This window comes from Fundulus heteroclitus, chromosome 20 (assembly GCF_011125445.2).
Source record: "Fundulus heteroclitus isolate FHET01 chromosome 20, MU-UCD_Fhet_4.1, whole genome shotgun sequence".
NCBI lineage: Eukaryota > Metazoa > Chordata > Actinopteri > Cyprinodontiformes > Fundulidae > Fundulus > Fundulus heteroclitus.
In genome coordinates, this window is record NC_046380.1 from 15015032 (window position 1) to 15037956 (window position 22925).

Consider the following 22925-nt stretch of genomic DNA (forward strand, 5'->3'; position numbering starts at 1 on the left):
CAGTCCCATTTCAATCGTTTCAAACCAAAAACGGTTCGGGCCAATCATGTTGTGGTTTAAGGCTCGACGTACCAGCTGTGATGAAAGCAAGGACCGACAAGCCCACAGCTGCACCCAAATAAACATGGTAATGCAGGAGGACACGCGCGTAGCTGCTGCTATCACATCTGTTTTGTCAGAATCCACAATTTCTTTTTTGAAAGAAGAACAGCAGAAGAAGGGCCTTGACCAGCATAACATGGTTTCTTATGGCGCCTGCTGCTTACATTTTCGTTTGATACCGTGACTGGCTAAAACCAACATGTGGTTGCTGCACCCAATCAGCTCGGAAAGTTCTGCTGAATGTCCCTCCTTTCCCCGAACGGAGTCAATGGGAGCAGTTCCAGATTTGTAATGTGTTGAACGGAGAATGCTACATTGTCAATCTGGCTTGCCAGGTTAAGTTTGCTGCACAGGGATGTCAGATCTTTCACAGTATGTTGGGAATTATAAATCATGCTGAATGATTGGGATTTTTGTTTTTTCGATATCAAGAAGGCTTCTTGGCATTTGTGTAAAGGCATGTATGAGGGGGAAAAATGTGTATCTGCATGTCCTGAGGAGCCAGGACATTCTGCAGAAAGAAAGCTGTGGAAATCTGTATTTCTTTTCAAGTGATAGAGAATGGCTGATAACTTCTTTGATAATAGTTTTGTTTTTGTTGCTGTCGGTACAACAATTTGAATGTAGCTACGAAATAGGGGAAATAAATGAAGCAAACATCCAGACCACGAGCAAAGGATGTGAAGCAGCTTTTCTGTTTGCAGTACAGGCTTTGGGAGCTTTGCTACTACCTTTGTAAATACAAAAAAATATCCTACTTTTTTTAATCAGAGAAAAGCCTCTGTGCTGAAAATCAGACAGAACTCAATGCTTTAGTGTTAATCTGTGGAGAAACAGATAATAAAGAGACAGGTCATTGTCATGCAGAAGTTCGGGACTGACAATATTATGCTTTCTTCCTGTTGCTGTTTAGTGAAAATATATTCATCTTAAATGTATTGCTTCATTTTTAGATTATTTTAGGTTGTTCATCGTGAAAACTGTAATATGCCAGATATTTCCTTGTAGTGCAAACTCAGACAGTTTATCTCGGCTGTAATCTCGTCTCACTTTCATTGAAAGCCAGTTCCAGTAAAATGACCGAAGAAATGTCACATCTTACTGAATTTTTTTACTACAGTGATCAAGGTTTATTTACAGAGCTCGCTGAGGGTATGTGGACCTCCGTCAAGATATCTAAAAACCGTTTGAGTAAATTCATCTTTCATTGCAATAGTATGATCACACACATGAAAAAGTTTGAAACGTTCTACTTATTTGAGTGCCTTTAATCAGTAGGGATAAAAAAAAGTCAAATGCTATTGATAAAAAACATCAGTGCCACATTTATGCCCCTTACTAATAATTAATATAAAATAAAAATGACAGAGGCATCTTTTAGCCGTTCTACAAAATTGTAAAGACAAGAGAACCTACTATTTGATGTCTGCAATTCAGACTGATTGGCAGGGATTGGTCAGAGTTTTTACAGTCCTGCTGCTCCCACAGAGATCTAATTTTCATTTATCAGGATGGAAAGACCATTTCACCCAGTATACCAAAAAGTGTTTCTGAACAGGATTACCAGCTATAGCTTTAAATGCGCTAATATGTACATTCAGAGCAATAATTAAACTGCTTGAAATAAATTGAATGAAGACCCTTTTTATTTTACCTCTACGCATAATGAAGATGGTGGTAAAGCAGGTAAAGAAAGATCTCCAATGTTGAAGAACTGTTGCAAAGAGTTGCTTCCAGGACAGGAAGTTTATTTATATGGTACTATTTATTGACAATGTAATTCAAAGTGCTTTACAGGAAAGTAGAAAAACGAAGACAGATAATGTATACCAATTAAAGACACAAAATACACTTTGGCTTCACCAAGAATCCACAACAGTCATTAGACTTATCTTCATAGCAACTGTGTGTTTCAGAGGTAGGCATTTCATTCCTACCATCACAAATGCAACATTCAGAGTTTGCTCAACTCTACTGGTACTTTACCTGGAACTGTGATTTATTTTTCAAATAAGACTAGGATTGAGCTTTTCAGAAACAAGTACTACTTGTTTCTGAAAAGCTCTAACTAACCCTAACCAGTGGTACTGGTTTGCCGCTTCTGACATGAAACAGAAGATGAATTTGTGAAAATGCATCTCAGGATCTATGATGCTGTGGGATTTCTTCTTACTCAAAGGTCCTGGGAACATTATTAAAGTGCACGGCATCAGGAAATCCTTGATTTAAATTGTACTCAAATAAAAGGTTGGGAGTTTTTTGGAAAATTGTCATTTTAAGATTGTGTTGCTGCGATAAAAGGAAAACAACCCTTTTAAGGCTTTTTATCAATCTTTACAAGGAATGTGATGTGCACTGTATGGTCGACATTCTTTGGAGAATGTCTGCCTTACACTTGCGATTAAAAACCATTTCAAATCAAACTTATAACTGCTGGTGATGATTGGATATGACGTTAATCTGCCTTGCAGCAAGTCAGTGAGTGCAGCTTATTGTACAGTACAGTGATGTCTCCATCCCCGTGGCCTTTCGGTGGTCACGCCATTGGCCCCCATCACATTACAGCACAGCAGCTGTGAGTAATTCACTCAGTCTGGGTGAAAAAAAAAAGGAGGGGGGGGGGGTAAAAAACACAGGGAAGGGTGAGCGGGGGAGAAAGACAGGAAAAAGAGAAGAGTGGGGGTTACAAAAACAAAGGCAGAACTTAAAAACAAAGTTTACCACCAAAGGAAAACAACAGGGCCAGAAAAATTCAGTGTCAGAGGAGGGAAAGAAACAGGAGGGGGGCAAGAAACGAAGTAGAAACTGAGCCGCGGTTGGCCAAGGGCCTGAGCCCCGCCTTCTCACCCCCCCCCCATCCCTCCCACCCCTGCCTCCCTCCCATGCTCGGTCTCCAGCGCTAACACAACAGAATCCCCCACAAACCCAGCCACATCAGGAATGGCTGGCTACATTATAGCTGCCATTATCGTCTCTCAAGTCATAACAGCCAGAGAACACCCACCTCGACTGCTGCTGCTCAGCCAGGAGGGGGAGGGCCGAGCTCGCAGGAATGAGCAAGAGAGAGAGGGAAGGAGGGAGAGGGTGGAGGCAGCGGGGGGAGACGAGGGAGCAGGAGATAGTTCAGAGATACAGAGCAGTGGAAAAGGCGGAATGAGACGACGAAAAAAAAAATGGAGGCTGGGGGGCAGAAGAAGCTAAATACTTTGGGGCTTACAAAGCATGGAACCAGCTCCAGAGGTGTTAGTCAAAATTTGTTTAATATAACTGGTGTACGTAAAAGCTGACAAAGTTATAGACTATTCCAAAGAAACGATATTCTCTTGAGATTTAAAAAAGATACGAGCCAAGGAGGAAAGGGCATTTCATTATGATTCGTTTCATATATTGTTTGAGGAAGGTAATTGGGAGTCCCAGTTTAGAGTTACACCCAAGAGAGAAAAAAAAAAAGAGCGTAGAGCCGCATCAGACCTTTTGTCTGACACGAGCAGTGACCTGTGAAAATGTCTGTCCTCTCTGGAGACGTCCTCCGAGGGAGGAGGAGGACCCGCACTTTATGAGAATGTCCCAAATGGTCAAACAGGGCAAGCCCAAACAATGTTTGCCTTTGTGTGTGACACAAACTGCAAACTATCAGCGGAGAACTCAATCTGCTGGGACTCCATAGACCATTAGTGTTAAAGTCATACTCAAGTCGTACGTTTCCCTAAACAGGCATTGTTCTTTATTTTGAACTTAGTAATGCTTGAAGTGTGAAAGAGGAGCAGAGAGGAGACATGAATCATGTATAACTTCACAGCTGGTGATACACGGGAACTGAAGGATGCTGATCAGAGTATATGAGGGAGATCTCAGTTAAAGGAATCAAAAATACTGAAAAAAAGCAAAATCAAAGTTCCTTTGACTACATGCTAACAAAGCTGAATGCAGATTTCTTTTAATAATTATCATTTTGTCTCTTAATCTATTGCTGATGTGTGTGTCCTGATCCAGGAATTAAGTGAACATTAAGTAAAACTTTACAGTAAATGTGATTCCCTCTCACTAACATTTACTGTTCGTAGATGGGTTATGATCTTTTTATACGTACACATATATAGTACCTTTCGCAACCATTTGATGCTCTTGGAAGTTTTCATATTTTCTCGCAACACAACCTTAGATGTCAACGTTTTATTTTTGGGCAACACTTTGTTTTGAAGTGGAAGGAACATATCTTTGATTCTTTACAAAATGTAAAATAAAATTATCTGAAAGGTCTGCTGTGTATTTGCATTCAGCATATTTTGCTCTGATAAAGGCCACCATTTGCTTCCAGAAGCTGTACCTGTTCGTCGTTAAGCGCTGTATAAATCCAGCTGTTCTGTGAGGGCCTTGAAAGATTTGTTAGAGAACACAAAGCACCATGAAGACAGGTCAGGGATAAAGTTTTTGTTTTGCAGTTTGTTGCAAGCTTTGTAGGGGAAAAGCAAACAGAAGCAGAAGGTGCATTGGTCACAAGAAACCAGAATTGATTTTTTTGTGCTACCTGTAAAATACTGTCTCGAGTAGCCAACTCTGATACCCTGAACACGCTTTCCTTGCTGTGAAACACGTTGATGGCAGCATCATGCTATGGGGACGCTTTTCTTCAACAAGGAATGGGAAGCTTTCAAGAGTTTACTTAGATAGATGGAGCCAAATGGAGCCAAATCTGCAAGAAAAACCTGTCAAAGACTGCAAAAAACATGAGACCTGGACTAAGGATCAGCTTCCAGCAAACTCTAAACGTACAGCGAGTCTTTTTTCGTTTGTTTGTTTGTGTGAAACTGATGCGAAATTGATGATCTTTGTTGTTTTTGGCATTCAATGATTGATAGCCATGGTAAGTTGCCCCGAAGGTTTGCTTTTTTACCCTTTTGTCATGTCCAGCTTCATGGCAAACAGAATGATGCTCTGGCTGCCATAGTTTTGTCAAACATATTTGGTTTTCCAAGTGAGGCTTTTATACCTATAAGCCCATGATGATTTATTTTATTGCTGGTAAGGTATTATGTACAAACTGACGCCAAACATGACAGAGGAAGAGGGGGAGAGGGGAAGCAAGGACATAGTGAGTGAACAAGAGACAAAACAGAGACACAAACACAGCATGTAAGACTGTTCTGGAGATTTACTAGGCAACTTTTATTTTACCCCACTATGAAATATTGGCAAAGATGAGACAGACACAGTGGTTCCCAAAGGTCTACATACCTCTGTGAAGATGCCAGGCTTTTGGTGATGTGATAAGAATGACTTTGTGATATATCATTTCAACAACTTTTTCCACATATACTGTGACACACTATAATCCAAAAAGTGCAAAGATTTTAAAGGATGCAGTAACCTTAATACACACATTTGCACATCCCTAAGGTAATAACTTTTTGAAGCAAGTTTTGACTTTATTTCAGCCTTCTATAGTTCCCAACAAATGTATAGTGAATCTGAACAAAGCTCAGCTGGTCTAGTAGGAACTTTCTTGACATTAGCTCACTTGCATCCTACGGCTAAACCCCAGGTTTAAAGAGAGACAGGGGAGAAAAAAAAAAGATCAAAATCATCTCTCTTTCAGGAGAAGGTACAAGAATCTCACAGCATTGCATATGCACCGCTGTTGAGCAAAGTTAATCGTGCATGTGGGGAGAAAACATATGACAAAGGGGACAATATGGAAACTGGATACTTTTGGCTGGGCCAACCCTTCAGTTGTGGTGGAGAGCTGTTGTTTTTACCATTACTGTGAATCCAAGCATATAAAAAGAACAGCTTAATAGAAGGAAATTCAACTTTTGTAATGGGATAAGCGTAGTCCACAGAATAATTTGACTGAACACCTGCAAGCGCTGCTGAAGAAACCTGTGGACAACCTCTGGAGAACTTTTTCAATTCAGAATGGCCAAATATTGCCAGGTCAATATGTAGGAAGCTGATAAACTCCTACCACAGAGGACTGGATGCTGAAATTAAATCAAAAGGTGTTTCAATAAAAGTACTGGCTTGAGGGTGTTCACGTTTATGCAACCAGGTTATTGTAGTTTAGACTTTTATCTTCACGTTGGTGCTATACAGAGCAGTATTTGCAAAAACCAGCCGTCAGAGAGACAGTTCCTTTCCCCAGGCTGACTCTCTGATGAACACAATGAACACCTTAGAGCCTGAGCAGTCGGCTGCACTGCTGTGAAAGAAAATAAGTATATTAACTTTTCACAACTCACAACCTTCCTTTGACTTTTCTTTACATGTTACGGAAAGAATTTCATACTTTTTTAAATACATAGACCAAATATATAAAAATCAATATTTTTTTATTTACTTATTTATAATTTTTTTAATGGATGTGTTTTAGCTTGTAGTAATGTACAGCACTTTGTTTCAGCTGTTGGCTGTTTTTAAGCTCTTTATAAATAAGGATGCTATGGTAAATGCAATTCATTGATTGTGCACAATCCTAGCAGAATCAAGATTATTCTGATTGCTTTTGTTCTTTCTAAAGGTTTTTTTAGTTGAATTCCCAGGATGAATGTCACATTATATACATTAAAGTTTTGAAATAATTTTTCCTGGTCCTATTTTTTTTTTTTTTATTGCAAAAACCTGGAGATTTTAGACCTGTCTCTGTGTCCTGCTCTACAGCCTGTGATGTTTCAGGGTTAGCGCGGTGTTTGAATGAGGAGGTTTCTGGGTGTAGACGGTGGCTGGACATCCTGTCCTCGTCCTCAGCTCCTCGGTTTCTCCCCAGCTTTCTGTGGTGCCAAAGCCGAGCGGGCTTGTTTGGTCAGCCGCCTGATTTATGGGCCTTGGGGTTTTTTTTTTTTAATACGCTGCTGTCCAGTCTCCCTCAAACGCAGCACCACAGAGAGCCTACACCCTCTGAGTTTTTCACAGAAAAATAGTAGCACGGCGCTTTGACACCTGTGTCAGCATGGTGCGCAAGTGCATTCGTCGGTGCATACTAAAATATACAAGAGTCTTGAGTCATCCTTCACTTCGTTTTACTTTCCAAGGAGTCAGACTTTCTGGTCATCTTCTGGTGGGGATGATCAGCCCATCTTCCTGTAGACTTTCTGGACTTTTTCTTTGGACCTTGGCTGCTTCTCACAATTTTTTACTCCATGACCTCATCATTGTTGAAGTAATACATTTGCATTTATTAAGGAACTTAACAGATCATCCTGTATTACCATATAACTTAGAAAGGATTCCTGGATCAATGTGTGCTTCTGTACTTTCTGTGTCTCTGCTCTGTCTTCTCTAACTCCCAGTCTGTCGAGGCAGATGGCTGTTCACACTGAGCCTGGTTCTGGCTCTGCTGGAGGTTTTTCTCCCTATTAAAAGGGGAGTTTCCCTCTCTGTCGCTTCATGTGTGCTCAGTATAAGGGATTGCTGCAAAGCTATCGACAATGCAGACGACTGTCCTCCGTGGCTCTACACTCGCTCATGAGGAGTGATGCAATCTACTGGGTTTCTTTAGATAGGAAACTTTCTGACCAATCTGTATAATCTGATCCAATCTGTATAATATGATTGAATTTGATTTTGGAAAATGCCTTGAGATGACATGTCATGAATTGGCGCTATATAAATCAAATTTAATTGAAAATTGAATTAAACTCCAGCTCTAGTAATTTATGCCTGACGGAGCTTCAGACTGAAGGAGTCGACCTGTGAAACATTTATTCGCCTTTCTTTTGCTGAATCTATTAAAAATACCAAAATATAACAGAGTTCGATGACAGAAAGTTATATTTTATCACCAATACCGTGGTTCCCCAGCGGCCTTAGCTAAAAAGTTGTCATTGAGGAAAGTTTTGCTGAAAAGATGGTGTTTGTTTCTGTTTCAACAACCCCAAAAATCCAGTAGAAATGTGAAAGTATTTGTGCCATCAGCAGAAAGACGTCTGCTGATGGCAGAATGAGGTTAAAATGGGGTTGTGTTAAACATATTGGATAATCAAACATGACCTCCAACGTCTTTCTTTGTTTGGGTTTAACTTTAATGTGAACCCTGAAAAAAAAATCTAATTTGTAACATTATTTTTTGTGCTAGATTTTTTTTCTACTTCTTAAAAACATGACATTCAAATACTGTACCCATTATCGGTCATATAGAGAGTTTTTTAGTCCTGTTTTGTTAGTTTTGTTCTCTGTTTGTCCTAATTTATTGCTGTTAAAGTGTTTAAAGCCCGACTGGTAAAAAACGCCCAAGTCTAGTGATAAACCTCAGAAGAAAGTCTGCAAACACTGTAGCTCAAGATTACTTTAAAGGACTGCATGATAAACGTTTCCACAATACTTCATTTCCATATACGGTGATCGCAGAAAGTGCAACCAATCTTTTTCCTTTCACAACACAACAAAAATCAGAAGGTGCACACAGGATCCTGAAGGTATGACAGAAGTTTCTAATATTTCTACCACCAGATTTATTTTGCTGTTATGCGAGCTGAATTAAAAAAAAAAAAAATGGGAGGGCTTCTCATACTGGATTAGCATTTTTATTTCTGCAAACTTTTTTTTTTTTTCCCCCACACAAAAGAGCAAGTTGTGTTTCATGCAAATGAAATACACAACGTTCTGTTTAGCGTGTGCATGCAGCTGAGTAACAGTAAGACCTTCACACTTTTTTTTTTTTTTTTTTCTCTCTGCTTCCCTCCTCGGGGGATCCAGCAGCAAACATATAAAAAAAAATTCCACCTTGCTTCTTCGCAGGTTGGCTCATACATTATGCAGCTTTTTCTCTGAGCTCGACCACCATTTATCCAACACACACTCGCGCACACATATATATGAATTTGCTGCTGTAAATTCTCTCTCCTCCACCACATTTGCTACCGGGTTTACGCAGAAAAAAAAAAACGGTTCACCACTCCGCCACACACACACACACACACACACACACACACACACACACTCTGCCTCGCACATCCCCTGTAGGCTTGGTGGCCACCGGATCATTACGCGACCCCCTGTCGGGACAAACAGCTGTGACAGTGTGTGTGTGTGTGTGTGTGTGTGTGTGTGTGAGTGTGAGTGTGCGCACGTAGAGGGCTGGGGGTCCCAGCGTGGTATTTATTAGCTCTGGACAGCTGAGGTGCTCGGCAAGATCTCTATTTAGCACCACGGGCTAATTATCACGCACACATCCAAAGGCTGCGCTGAATGTGCTCAATCAGTCTCGGACCGCACATGTGATGTAGACACTTGCTAACTTTTGGAGCAAATCTCCCCCTCGGTGACTAGTTGGGCTTAAATAGGTCCCCGCTGCCCTTTTAACACTTGTGCTGCCACGTGAAGGCCTGGCAACCTGTCGTAGTGGAAACCCTAGAGCGTTGATGTGCCGCGGACAGGAGCTGTCCCGTTTTAGGTTGGGACCCTTGTTACAAAAGCTGAACCAGGGGGACGTTTTGTTTCCGCATTCGTGATTAAGATTTCATCCTAAAGGTTGAGACTTTTGACGTGGTACATGCTAAGATTACATGTTTTTCTATTTTTTTTTAAGCTCTCTCCTTTTTTTTCTTATTTGGTTATAATTACTTTTTTTTTTCTTTTAAACTCACACACTGCTGCTATTAGTGGTTACACTGATGTGGTTGGATGTAATGAGCAGGTCTTTGTTCCAGAGGTCCCTTGGCTGGAGTTACCTTACAACACACAGTCCTGGTGAAAGATGCCCTCCTAATATTGGTCCCACACAAAAGCCTGTGTTGTTCTTCTCTGTTACTCAGTTTAAATTGCGAGCGTCTTCAAATTTTTTTTTGGCCTTTGAAGGGTTTAAACGCTAAACCGAGACCACCTTCTTTTGTGCACGTGTGTGTGTGTGTCTTGCATGCAAGCTGTGATGCGCAGGCTTTTGTCCGGTTATCTTTATAAATGTGTTTGAGCAAACTGATAATGTTATGTTTATCATTCTGTATTAGAGAATGATATATAGTTAAAATAAACACTATTTTAGCCTTTTGTGTTGCCCTGTGATGGACTGGTGACTTGCACCCCCGCAACTTTGCACAGACAAATTAATATAATGAATGGATTGATCTTGTGTACAGTTCTATTAGAGAATGTAAACTATTAAATGGGAGATTGCTAAAAGCATGCAAGCATTTCCAAATCCAACATGTTGCACTACAGAGGTTAAAACCTCAAAAGGATAAAACATAGCTGTTGCCTCCCGATAGTCTAACCCTTTCTTACGCTCTTTCGCAGTCTGAATGAACGGCAGGAATGTGTTGGTGTGTCTTAGAAAGCTTTTCTTGTATCTCTGTCTTACTTCTGACTACGTTTTTTAAAGATCTCGCTGACACTGGGACTAGTTAGTGTTGACTCTTCGTTTAGAAAGAGCAAGACCGGGTTGTGCTTATTTCGGCGTGTGCTCTCTGATTGGATAAAGGTTGGATTTATGCGTTTCTGACAGGACGGTCTCTCAGTAGGGCCGATCCAGCTGAGAAGGAGCCGATTGGAGTTACCAGCCAATTTCTAGCTTGCTATACCTTTTCTATCATACAGAGGATGTCATGTTGATGAATGAGTCACCTTCACTTTCTAGGACCATGCTCATTCCCCACTCAGAACAAAAATATTGTTTTCAGAGCATAATTATTTAAAGGGGACCTATTATTTAGAAGGATAGAAGTTAGGATAGGTCTATGGGCTGCACCAAATATGTTCATTACATTTTTTATACACAAAATCATTCTCAGATAATTACAGTTCGCCTCCTCGGTTCTATCTATTTTGGCCTATGCAGATAAATAGTAGCTGGCTAGTAGTCGCCTATTGTTAGCTTGTGCTCACGTTCAGGCCAGACAGCCTTTGTACAGCACATACAGCAGTAAAACCAGCTGATGAAGGGGGCGGGGCTCCACTTGGGTTGCTAGGTGACGGGCAGTGTCCTCCGATTGTGACAAAATAATCGGGAGGTTTTTGAAATGGCTTGTTTTCCAGGCGCCACCAAAACATTTACTTATTGCCAAAAAAATGGCTGGATGGGTTTTTTTTTTGTGCTTGGATCCATACCTGGACAGCGCAGAGCCAAAATGGACCCAAATATCGCAAAAAGTTAATTTTGCATAACAGGCCCCCTTTAACGTCAAGAATTTTACCAATTCTTTTCTCTTTTGCCCAGATGGCAAGTCGTCAACTCTTAAGCAGGGCTTAAACACCACTTGATCATGACTTGTGCATGTTAACTTTTGTGTTTCTGACAAAACTGAGACTTTTTTTTACACCTTGTAATAAAAGCAGAACGATTTTCTTTTCATATTGTTCCAATCTGACACCCTATTTGAAGAGAGAATGAGCAGAAAATCTCAACTCAGCAGCTCCAGTTTAACTTCTTGCCCATATTCTGTATGTTTACAATATATAATGGTTCAAATCCCTTTTCTCCTTACTTTATCTTTGTTACTCATACATGAGTGATGGATTTAGTATTTTATACTAACAGTTTAAAATAAACATGACTCAACCTTTACAGAGTTTATTTTCTCCTTAAACTGTTTTTCTTACGTTGGTTCGGTCTGTTATTAACATCCTACGTATGTATTTTTTTTCCCCTGACCACAATTGTGTGTATTTGGCCTTTTTCTTTCTGGTGGAGTTTGGTTTTGTTCGCTTGGGTTGGGTTTGTTTGTGTTTCCTCTCCTCGGTCTAACCTTGTCCTTGTCTCTGTGTTGCAGGTCCAGGCTGTAAGGGGAGCAGTAGGTCTCTGAGCTCCAATGCCAGTGGACATGCAGCCACATCAGGGGCTGTATTACTATGAGACCTCACCCAGCCAGCCCTCCAGAGGGTAAAACAACATACCAATCTTCCGTGTGCTCGCAGTTGTTCAGCAGCTACAGCCGAGAAACTTTGCAGCACCGGCCTTATTTTTGTTTTCAGGACCATAAATACAAATCTTAATGTGTTTATATTCTAACAATTACTATTGGGCATATCTACCTGGCTGAGTTATTAGTGCATACTAAAAAGATGTATTGGTTATAGATGTATATTCTGAGCAGATATGCACAGTTATCGGACAGGAAGTAAAGACAAGGTTTCGATCTTGGGGATAAAAGCACGTTGGGAAACTCTTTAAGTCTTCCAAGTGTTGCAGTTTTGGACTTGTGTTATATATTTTTTCCTTACTTGTATCCAACCAATTCACTCTTCTGCCCTCACCAGCCACCTTATTCAACTGTTTGTCAACGCAAATAGCACATGAGCCAATCGAATGGCAACACCCTTTAGTTGCTTAATTGCATTAAAGAAACCAATTTGTGTCAGAGACGACTTTGAATCACACATCAGAACGAGGAATAAAGGGGACTTGAGGGATTGAAACAGGACATTGTTGTTGGTCTGAGTACTTTGAAAAATGCTGATGTATTGATATTTTCACCCAGAGCCAAGGTGAACAAAGAATATCCTGAAAAAGAGAGAATATCATCTCTGAATACACAACAGCACGAACCAAATAGCAGGTGCGCAGCAAAAGATCACGCTGGTTGCGACTCCAGTCAGCTAAGAAGAGGAAACCAAGGCTACAGTTCATACAGCCTCACCAAAATAGGACAATAGCCTAGAAAATGTTGCCTGGTTTAACGAGTCTCAGGTTCAGATTTAGCTACCAGATGGTAGGCCAGAATTCAGTGTATGAAAGCATCCTGACCAATTATTCAGCCCGGTGTTGGTGATGTAAGCGTGCGTTGGATAAGTTATTGGCACACTTCTGGCATCTTAGTGCCATCATTTAAATGCCACAGCCTACCTGAGTATTTTTGCAGACCATGTCCAGCCATGCATCTTCTGAAGGCTACTTCTAGCAGCTAAAATGCACTACATCACAAAGCTTAATCCATCTTATGGCTGTAAGTCAAACATGGTGGTGAGTTCACTGTTGCCAAAATGCATTTACAGTCCTGTGCGATGAGGTGGATTGGCAGATTTGAAACATGTACTGTATGTTCAGGCATTGAAACTTCAGCAGCAGTGTGACGCTATCAAGTCATTCGGGACCAGAATTTCTGAATGTTTCCGAAACATCTTGTTGAATCAATGTCACGAAAATATACGGCATTTCTAAAGGCAAGTGGAGGTCCAACCTGTTAGGAGGAATATTTTCCTAATAAAGTGGCTGGTGAGTGTACCTCCACGATGCATGTTGTATATATTTTGTAGTATTTCAAATATTTGTTAAAGATAGGGAAGCAACAGCTCATATTTAAACAAACATTTCAATTCTTCTTTCAGTATTGACAGTAGTTAAAGCTCTCAATTATGTTGGGGAAGTAGGGTCCATTTACTGTTTTCATTTTTCTCCCAACTTCCTTGGTAGAAATCTTCATATTAACCAGGTTGGAGACTGAGTAAAGAGTGAGGGCACTCAACAGGCGCTTTATGGAGTTTAGGTATGAAATGTTTGTTTAAGGGTATATAGCCACAAAGTTATCCTAAAACCTCAAAATGTAGTAGCCTTCATGTTGTTGTCTTAAAGAAATGGAAAGTTTGGCCTCAACCAGAGATTCTGCCATGGATTCACTTTTTATATGTTCTTGTTTTTTTTCCGTTTAGTGACTAAAATCTGGATCGGGTGTGGGATGAAGGACTTAGCAGCTGGCAAAATGTGCTATTGGTAGACTTTGAATGCAAGAGACGTGAGAAGTTATAGCCTAAAACACGTCACGTTCAAGCGGTTCTTTGGACTTGTATTGACACTTTAATATTCTGATTACACTGTGGTATAATATATTATTCAGCGCTGATCATGACTGTCTCTGCACTGCAAAAACGGAACTAAAAATAAGTAAAATGTTCTTATAATGAGTGTATCTGTCCTTGATTTGAGCGGGTAAATAAGATTATCTGCTAATGGAATAAGATTTTTGCACTTAACATAGGAACAATCCATCTCCATCATCTTACTTTAAGAGCAGGATGTCTAATTATCTTATTTTAAGGGTCAAAATACTCATTCTATTGGCAGATAATCTTATTTACCTGCTCAAATCTAGGACAAGAACACACATTTTAAGATAATTTTACTTATTTTTAGGTCCGTTTTTGTAGTGTGTTGAAATATAAGATTCTGCTGGTATCATCATAAATATCTGTAGGGATGGTAATATTTAACTCAAACTGTTTTCCACATATCTTGCAGAGTGTTATTTGAAGAGTTTACTGTTTTTTTTCCATTTTAAGGGGTCCTCTGAGGCTGTTTCCAGGCTCTGAGGTTAAATATTGTCTGATAAAAAAACATTTTGGTGGGTATTGGGCTGTTGGTTGTTCTCCCCTCTTTAGAAATACAATAGTGAAGAAACTTTGCTTGTTACTTATTTATTTGATCGGACTCTTCATCTCCTATCCTACTTTTGGATTGTAAATATTTCCAACGTAATAACAAGGAAATTTGTTCATATCGTGTGCTCTTTGACGCTTCTTTCCTTGCTCACATTTGCATGTCAACAAAACATATTCATCCTTGTGTCTCTCCTGTTGGCATTATTTTAAAAAACCTTCCATAAAATTAGTCCTTAGTATGTCCAGTAAGTCCACTTTATTTCAGACAGAGTCAAACTGTAGGATCATCTTGAGAATGAATGACAGGAGTATGCAGCAAAACCAGGTTCGGAGCATTGGGCCATTAATTTATTAAAGTCCATACTGCAACATATAGAATATATAATATTCCCACTTTTGTTGGGAATAGCTGCCATTGACCATCCATGCTGTTTGCCTAAGCCGCCAGAAAAGGACATTTACAAAAAGATAGGGAAAAAATTCTGTCTTTTTACGGTTTTAACTTACTCTTCGGGTACAGTAGATTTGTATTTTTTATTGAAATAAACTAACCTTTCATTTAACATTAGTCAAATTATCAAAACAGTGCTATAATTAAGGCAGTTTGTCCATCAGTTTAACTTCCTGTAAAATATTTCCACACCTTTTCATCAGGCATTTATTTTTTTAATTGAGATTATAACTCCAGATCTTATTTTACTCTAAGGATGTAACCTGTAGGGAACTGAGCCCCCCCCCCCCCCCCCCCCCCTTTCTTTCAGCCTGGTACAGAAGAGCAAAATCAGAGAGATTATGTATAACATTTCTATTCAGCATTCCTCCTGGAGATCAAGAAGCTTTTCCTGTTCCAATCAAATATCGTGAGGATGCAGAAGGCCAGGTCTGTGCTAGGTTGTTGTGGACACAGCACTAGCTCAGCCGCTCGCTCCCTCCTCTCCTCTCCTCTCCTCTCCTCTCCTCTCCTCCCTTGCTCATGCCACCCAGGTTGCGGGTGGACTCGGCCTCTCTCTGACAGCTGCTAATTACAGGCTGACCAGGCCCCGCTGCGCTCTGCATGACTGCCTCGCGCCCCACTCAGGTTACCCAGAGAGAGGGAGAATTAGGGAGAGTTGGAGAGAAAGGTGGCTGAGCAGGACAGAGGGAGAGAGGCAGAGGGAGGAAGGGAGAATTAGAGGAAGAGAAGATAGAACAAGACAGAAAGGATTGAGGGGGGGAGAGAGAGAGAGAGAGAGGGGGAGAAACAGAAAAGTACAACTGAAGGGATGAATGGCGAAATAGAAAAGAAGGGAGCATGGAGAATAGGGGGGTAGCACAGTGGATTAGAAAGGACAGATTAAGTTCCTGTGTGGAATACACGTCGTTGGGAAAGAAAGGAGTGAAAGGACGACAGAGGAGCAGAGGACGATGCAGAGGAGCGAAAGAGACCGAGAGGCGGAAGGAAAAGTGCAGAGGCAGATTTGGCGCGTCAGAGCATCCATTGAAATGTATAGGAAGGCTGGAAAAATCCAAGCCTCACTTTTTCTTCTCTTGAAGGGGAAACCCAGATTGGTAAATTTCCACAGTTTGGACCAAGATTAGGGAGATGCATCATCTAGTGGCGGATGAGCAGCATTACATCAACTATGAGACGAGCGTCATTTAAAAGGCCCTGAGAGGACTGTTTGTCAGAGTCCAACTCTTTCAGAGCTCGGGATGCACTAATCAGTTGGCTGCTGATCAAAGCAAGCTAGTTTTTCCTTCATCTGTTTCAAACCGAGCTTTGACCTACGGCAGGTCAAATTCAGCATAGTAAGGTTGTTTTTCTACGTTTTCTTGCATGTGTCAGAACTGAAAGCTTCCATTTTTCTCAGACCCTAAACACGTCAGCGAACCGTCGCTGTTTGTTTTGAGTACAAAAGCTCAGATATTTTATTATTCTATAACATTTTTGATTGATCCAGAACTATTTTCTCTATGAAAGAAAATGCAACAAATCTTTTTCACAGGTCTCCTTTTTTTTTGCACGAACTGCTGCATCAAAGCAGCGTGGCACGGAGGCGCTCAGTCTGTGGATCAGCTGCGGCGTGAAGGAAGCCGAGGTTGCTTAATTTTCTGCCTTCATCTCATCTGCTTATTTTGGCCTGCTGGTTTTCATGTCGCTTACGACAGCGCTCCATTTATTCACTGTGAGGTTTAGGTCAGGAGAGATTGCTGGACGAGTAGCAAAGTGATAACAGAATAATTAAAGCAGGTATCACAATTACTTTAAGGTTATTTTATGGTTATGGTTATCCCCGGTGTTTGTGCATCATTTTTGCTGCACCTTACTCCCTCCACTCAGCTTTTCATTACTATTCTTGAATTCAGCTGTATGATGGTTTAGGTCATAACATGTCCATAACATAAGATTTCTGCATTAAACGTTGTTTTTGGTGGTGCCATGCAACTTTCAACTTTTCTGATGACTTGAACTTTTGAAATTCTCTGTGTTGATGACACAATATATGTATTTCTTTTTATGAGTAAAAGCACTGAAATAAATGTGCTCTGATTTATTGAGAAGCACCTGTATGGCCTGTGTTGCCACACTGCAAAAACGGAACTAGAAATAAGTAAAATGTTCTTTAAAATTAGTGTATTTGTCCTTGATTTCAGCAGGTAAATAAGATGATTTGCCAATGGAATAAGATTTTTGCACTTAAAATAGGAACAACTCATCTCCATTATCTTATTTCAAGTGCAGGATGTCTAATTATCTTATTTTAGGGGTCAAAATACTTATTCCGTTGGCAGATAATATTATTTACCTACTTAAATCAAGGTTAAATACACTAACTTTAAGAACATTTTGCTTGTTTTTAGATCCGTTTTTGCAGTGCATGTTCATTTGTTGAATTAAAGTAAAGTCAATACAGACTAGTTTTGTTGGTTTTATAGTTCTTAGTATGGAAACAACAACAACCAGATTGTGATTGGGCAGATCAGCTTTCAGAAAATCCTGGAAAGTGGTATCAGCCACTAGAAATCTGGTTGAAGATAAGATAAGATACTAACTCCTTTATTGTCCCACAATGGGGACATCGTGGATTTTAGTCAGAATGTTCTAAAAGTATTTGTTACTTTTAGTAAAGTTTAAATGTGTTTATTTTTCATGGATAGAAATGTTTTTATTTATTCACTTGTGGCCCAACGTTTCCTGGTATTTAGTCTCTGAATGTTTTCCGTATCTTGAAGCAGGATCAAATCCTGTGTATGTATGGAAGAGAAAAAAAAAAACTAAAAGGAACATTTGAACCTTTTGGTTGTAAATTATTGTGAAGTTTATTCAGACATTCTCGCTTCTTGTCAGATTTTCTTTTCCTCACGCGCGTTCATTCGAGCTTGCCTCTCATAATTCCAGTGTCTCTGTTATCATCCGCAGCCTCGTCCCATCGGACCAGTCTCCCTACAGCGATGTGTCTCCGCTCCGAGCCCCGCACCTCGACGGCCCGCCGCAGGACTGCCACGTTATGTACAATCCCATGACTCATGGATCAGGATCAGGTCCGGTCCAGGGAAACAGCCACTGCATGGATCAATACATGAGGCCCCCTCAGGCCCCCCCACCACACAGTATGATGGGCCACAGGGGCATGCCTCCCACAGAGGGTGAGTCACAGTATCTTTTTCATCCCCTTAACCTCACAGCTGCTATTGATTAGGACTTAAGGATACCTGAGAGACTGAAACTGAAACTTCGCAGATCTCCACAGAAAGAATGATGAGAGGCTAGCAGTTGGCCAGCTTTACTACTTGTATCCTCATGCAGGGCCCTCCAAAAGTAATTGCCCTAAGGCGAAATAAGTCTTTAGTGCATAAGCATCATGTCAGAAAGTGTATTTATAATTGCTTTTACAAAAATATATAGTGCGACAAAACATCCTTTAAAATAAATGGGAACAGAAGCCTTCATATTTATACTACATTTATACTCCATTTATTAGTTTTAAAGGCTAGGCCTGGAAATTCTTATCAGTGATCAATGCCTTTCTATAGGCTAGGAATATGATGTGACACAGAGGCCTGTTTCTCTTATCCACTCCTCAGAATAAAGAAAACATGAGAATATGTCGTTCGTCTAACGCTGATATTGATTTGCATATGTAAAGACTTAAAACCAAATTGCTACTCACCTAGTACTTCCTCATCCATATCTACAGTCAAAGCAGCATTTAAAAAGTTTGAATTGGGACAAACAAGAGTGTTGAAGGATCTAAGTATATCCTTCCAACACATAAGAAGGAGAACCCGCAGATCTCACTGTTGGATAAAAATGACAAATTTAGCATTTCAGGAGCTCAAACACTTTTGTTTAAAGCTTTTTTTTTTTTTGCTACTACTTATGGATCACTCTCTGTAATTTGGATTCACAACGGCCTGTAAAAGTATTCAGTTTTGTTGCCTCACAACCTAGAATTAAAATGGTTAGTTTGAGAGTTTGCAGCATTTAATTTACAGAATATGTCTGCCACTTTGAACATGTTTTTTTTTTTTATTGTGAAGCAAACAAATGGGACAAAATCACAAAAAACTTCAGCATGCATAATTGTCCAACCCCCTACTGTCAGTACTTTCTAGAGAAAACTGCTCCAACTCCTTCTTGCTGGATGGTTTTTCGCTTGTGAACAGCGATCTTCAAATCTAACCACAGATCCTCAATTGGATTAAGGTCTGGCCTTTGACTAGGCCGTTCCAACACATTTAAATGTTTCTCCTAATAGCACTTGAGTGTTGCTTTAGCAAGATGCTTCAGGTCATTGTGCTGCTGGAAGGAGAACCTCCTTGTTTGAAGAGCTCTTGCTTAGTGCTGCTGCAGCCTCTGGGGCCTTCTTCTTCTGCAGTTTATTGGAGATTGGTAAACAACTTAGAGGTATGGAGTGTGTATGGAGTGTGGGCCAGGAAGGCCCCTAATCAGTCAAATGCTCCTAATTAAATAAAAGAAAAATTGTTTTTTAAAAACCTCACAATTGCTTTACATATACCTACTTGAGAACACCACTGCAATATTGACTTCAAGATAGCCTCTGGGGCCTTTCAGAAAAGATGTGTTTATACTGACAGATCATGTGACCCCCTAGAAGTCCACCTGCACACAGGTGAACTTCATTTCACTAATTATTTGACTTTTGAAGGTAATTGGTTGCACCAGAACTTTATATGCACGTACGTGCCGATTTTTAGTTTCATATCATTATTTTTTATTAATGTATTTCTGAATTCACTTCACCAACTTCAAATGTTTTGTGCAAATCTATCGCATAAGATAAGATAAGATTGAAAAACATTCAAATTACAGGTTGGAATGTTAAAAAAGTAGGTAAAAAGCCAGTAAGTTTGCAAGCCACCGTACAGCAACACAGTAAGACAAATGCTTTCTTATATTAAGATAAACTAGATCGTAAGCAATTATGTAGATATCATTTTTTTTTTAATTTTCAAATCTTGTACAAGTTTGGTGCTTAAGGGTTGCAGTTTGTCTTTTGAATAAAAAGATTGTCACCAGTTTAGCCTTTTTTGTAGCCTAGTCATTCCGATAATCTTATTTTCTGACTCCTATGGAACTAAATTGTACAAATACAGAACTTTTGTTGTTGGTTTTATACTTTAATGAACTGATTCTGCTTCTTGGGAATTGTTTGTTGATTTTGTCTCCAAAATCCTGCAGGTAGCAATGGCACCCCCTACTGTAACCAGAACAACATGATGTCATCGCACCCCAACTTCTGTCAGCTTCAGCCCGGCTCTGAACAGATCGGCTCTGGCGATGGTGGGAAAAGAAGCTCATTAAAATGAATTAAAATCAATCCTGCTACAGACGTCCTATTTAAAGTGAAAACTCATACATTTTGTTCTTCTCACAAATTAACTTTTGTCCCCACCAGGCTCCAGGTTCTCCACACCTCGCTCCATGCTCAAGCTGAGTAAAAAGAGAGCTCTGTCTATCTCACCTCTATCTGACGCCAGCGTAGACCTGCAGACCGTCATTCGGACCTCGCCCAACTCGCTCGTGGCCTTTGTTAACTCTCGCTGTAACCCCAACGGCGGCAGCTCCTACGGTCACCTGTCTGTCAGCGCCATGAGGTATTCAGCGCTAACCTGAGTCAAACATGCAGGGACAATATCCGTTTCCTTCATCTCAGATGTTTACAGCCTGATGAGATTACGTATAGAATAAAAAAAAAATATCTGATTATATCCTATATTTCATGTTCACTGTTAAAAAAATGTATTTGTGATGAAAAAAAATTTGACCATGTTCAATTATTTTTTTTAAACTTCAAATCTTTAATGTGCCATTATAAATCCTGTACAATCCAACGGAAAACGCACACACACACGGGGGAAAATGTAGAATATGAAAAATATGTAAAAAAATCCTTTTTATATATAAATACCAACCATTAAACTGCAAAAGTGACATAACCAAATCAGTCTTTACACTGCAAAAACAGAATTAAAAATAAGTAATATTTTCTTAAAATTAGTGTATCTGTCCTAGATTTGAGCAGGTAAATAAGATGATCTGTTAATAAGATTTTTGCACTTAAAATAGGAACATCTCATGTCCATCATCTTATTTCAAGTGCAGGATGTCTATTTATCTTATTTTAGGGGTCAAAATACTAATTCCATTGGCAGATAATATTATTTACCTGCTCAAATCTAGGACAAAAACACAAATTTTAATAACATTTTACTTATTTTCAGATCCGTTTTTGCAGTGTACCTCCAAAATGGATTAAATGACAGGACAGAAACTGGTCAGAATTAGGCAGGAATTTCTGCCTAATGCTCATTGCGTTCTACGCTTATCAAAAATCTCTTTTTTTAATCTTTACATCTGGACTAAGTTTACGTTTGTGAGACAAACGTCTTTTCTTCCGAAGAAAACACCCAAGCCTGCTTTAAACCTCTCAAATTCTTGTGGGAGAACGTGTTACATATTTATTAAACTGTAGCCTGGCTAAAATAAAAAGAAAAGAGTACAACACGACACTGGGCATCGCTGGAAGAACACCGTACCAACACTGAAGCACAGTGGTGGCGGCATCATGTTCGGGGTTACTTTGCTTCATTGGGCACTTGGGATTTTGCTAAATGGATTAATATATGAATCATTCCAAAAGCCAGAGAGTTTAAATACATTTCAATAGGTGGGTCATTAAATTTGTTCATTTAAATAAGCAAGCAGCAATGTGCATCTTAAATTTTTTTTTTCTGGTTCTTGGATAAATAAGCCCACCAGATCAGGAGAGAAATGTTTATGCATTTATATCTTATACATTTACAAATGAACAAAAGACTCTGGTTACGGGCTTCAAATGTTTCACTATTTCATGTTGATTTCGGAGTTGTAATTTGTTCTGTTTTTGCTCCACAGTCCATCTCTGAGTTATTCCAGCAACATGAACTGCCACTCCAGACAACAGGGGTCCATGTACGGAGGAAACGGCGGTACGCCTTTGGGCGTTCACACACCGGGTCCCTGCCAAGCTTCTCGTTTACCTCCCCACAATCCCCGGCTCCTCGCTCCACCCAAGCACGGACACGTAAGATGGCTTTACAACTAGCATCACAAAGCAGCAGCGCAGCTTCTGCTTCTGAAAAGAGAGGAATGAAAAGATTGCATGCGGTGGAAAACATAAATTTCATGCAGGTTACTGATATGTATGAATGGACTGAAAAAATAAAAGATGTGGTGTGTGTGTGTGTGTGTGTTGTTTAGCAGCTGAAAACAGAGCCAGGTCTGGTAGGCGTGATGGACGGCATGAATGTGAAGAACCTGGAGGAAAGGTCGGAGGGAGACGTAGCCAGTCCTTCTTCCACCGGCACTCAGGTGAAGTCATGTCCTCATAGTGATATTTACATCTACTGTCAGGTACATCTTCAGGTGTTTTTCAAAACCGTGAGAATAAGCAAATTATGCATTTGGATGAGGATGCTCGGTAAGCTCAAGCTAAATGAAAATTTCGTTTCTACAAAAATGCCTTCAGCAGGATCATCTGATGGGCCTCCTGGACGGCAGAGACGACTTGGACAAGGAAGACGGGAAGCCGGAGCCAGAGGCCATCTACGAGACCAACTGTCGCTGGGAGAGCTGCAACAAGGAGTTTGACACACAAGACCAGCTTGTTCACGTGAGACATTTTAAATCATCAGTCAGTCGGGTTAAAACTTAGGGACGGACTGCAGCTGTGAGCATCAGGAACGTTTACTACCAAAAAAAAAAGACGGAGGGGAAAGAGCAGAAGTGCCTTTCAAAAGAAGAGGCTCTCATTGAACTTTCCTCATTGTGAAAAGTTACAATCGAACTTCAGTGGATTTTATTTGATGGAGCGGTGATGACTGCGAAGTGGAAGCAAGTGATGCATTGTTTTTAGACGGTTTTACAAATTAAAACCTGACAGTACGGCATTCATTTCTATTCAGCCTGCACTAAGTAAAAACTTTTCAATCCGTCTTTTGGTGCAATTACAGCCGAAAACTTTTGGAGTTTATTTCCA

The 22925-nt window shown here is 40.1% G+C and overlaps 1 protein-coding gene across 5 annotated transcripts in view; it reads left to right on the forward strand.

The window, feature by feature from the left end:
• gli1 (GLI family zinc finger 1) overlaps positions 1-22925 on the forward strand; it is an 81730-nt gene that overhangs the window by 47861 nt on the left and 10944 nt on the right. Inside the window, exons 2-8 of one of the 5 annotated variants that reach the window (XM_012869364.3) lie at positions 11802-11911; positions 17804-18030; positions 20087-20188; positions 20304-20502; positions 21803-21971; positions 22148-22258; positions 22416-22559. In XM_012869364.3, the coding sequence (XP_012724818.2) occupies positions 11841-11911; positions 17804-18030; positions 20087-20188; positions 20304-20502; positions 21803-21971; positions 22148-22258; positions 22416-22559 (1023 nt within the window). In that variant the 5' untranslated portion in view covers positions 11802-11840. Of the gene's footprint in view, positions 1-11801; positions 11912-17803; positions 18031-19667; positions 19781-20086; positions 20189-20303; positions 20503-21802; positions 21972-22147; positions 22259-22415; positions 22560-22925 lie in introns of those variants that run through there. The other 4 variants (XM_012869365.3, XM_012869366.3, XM_021319903.2 and 1 more) reach the window with 4 other exon arrangements.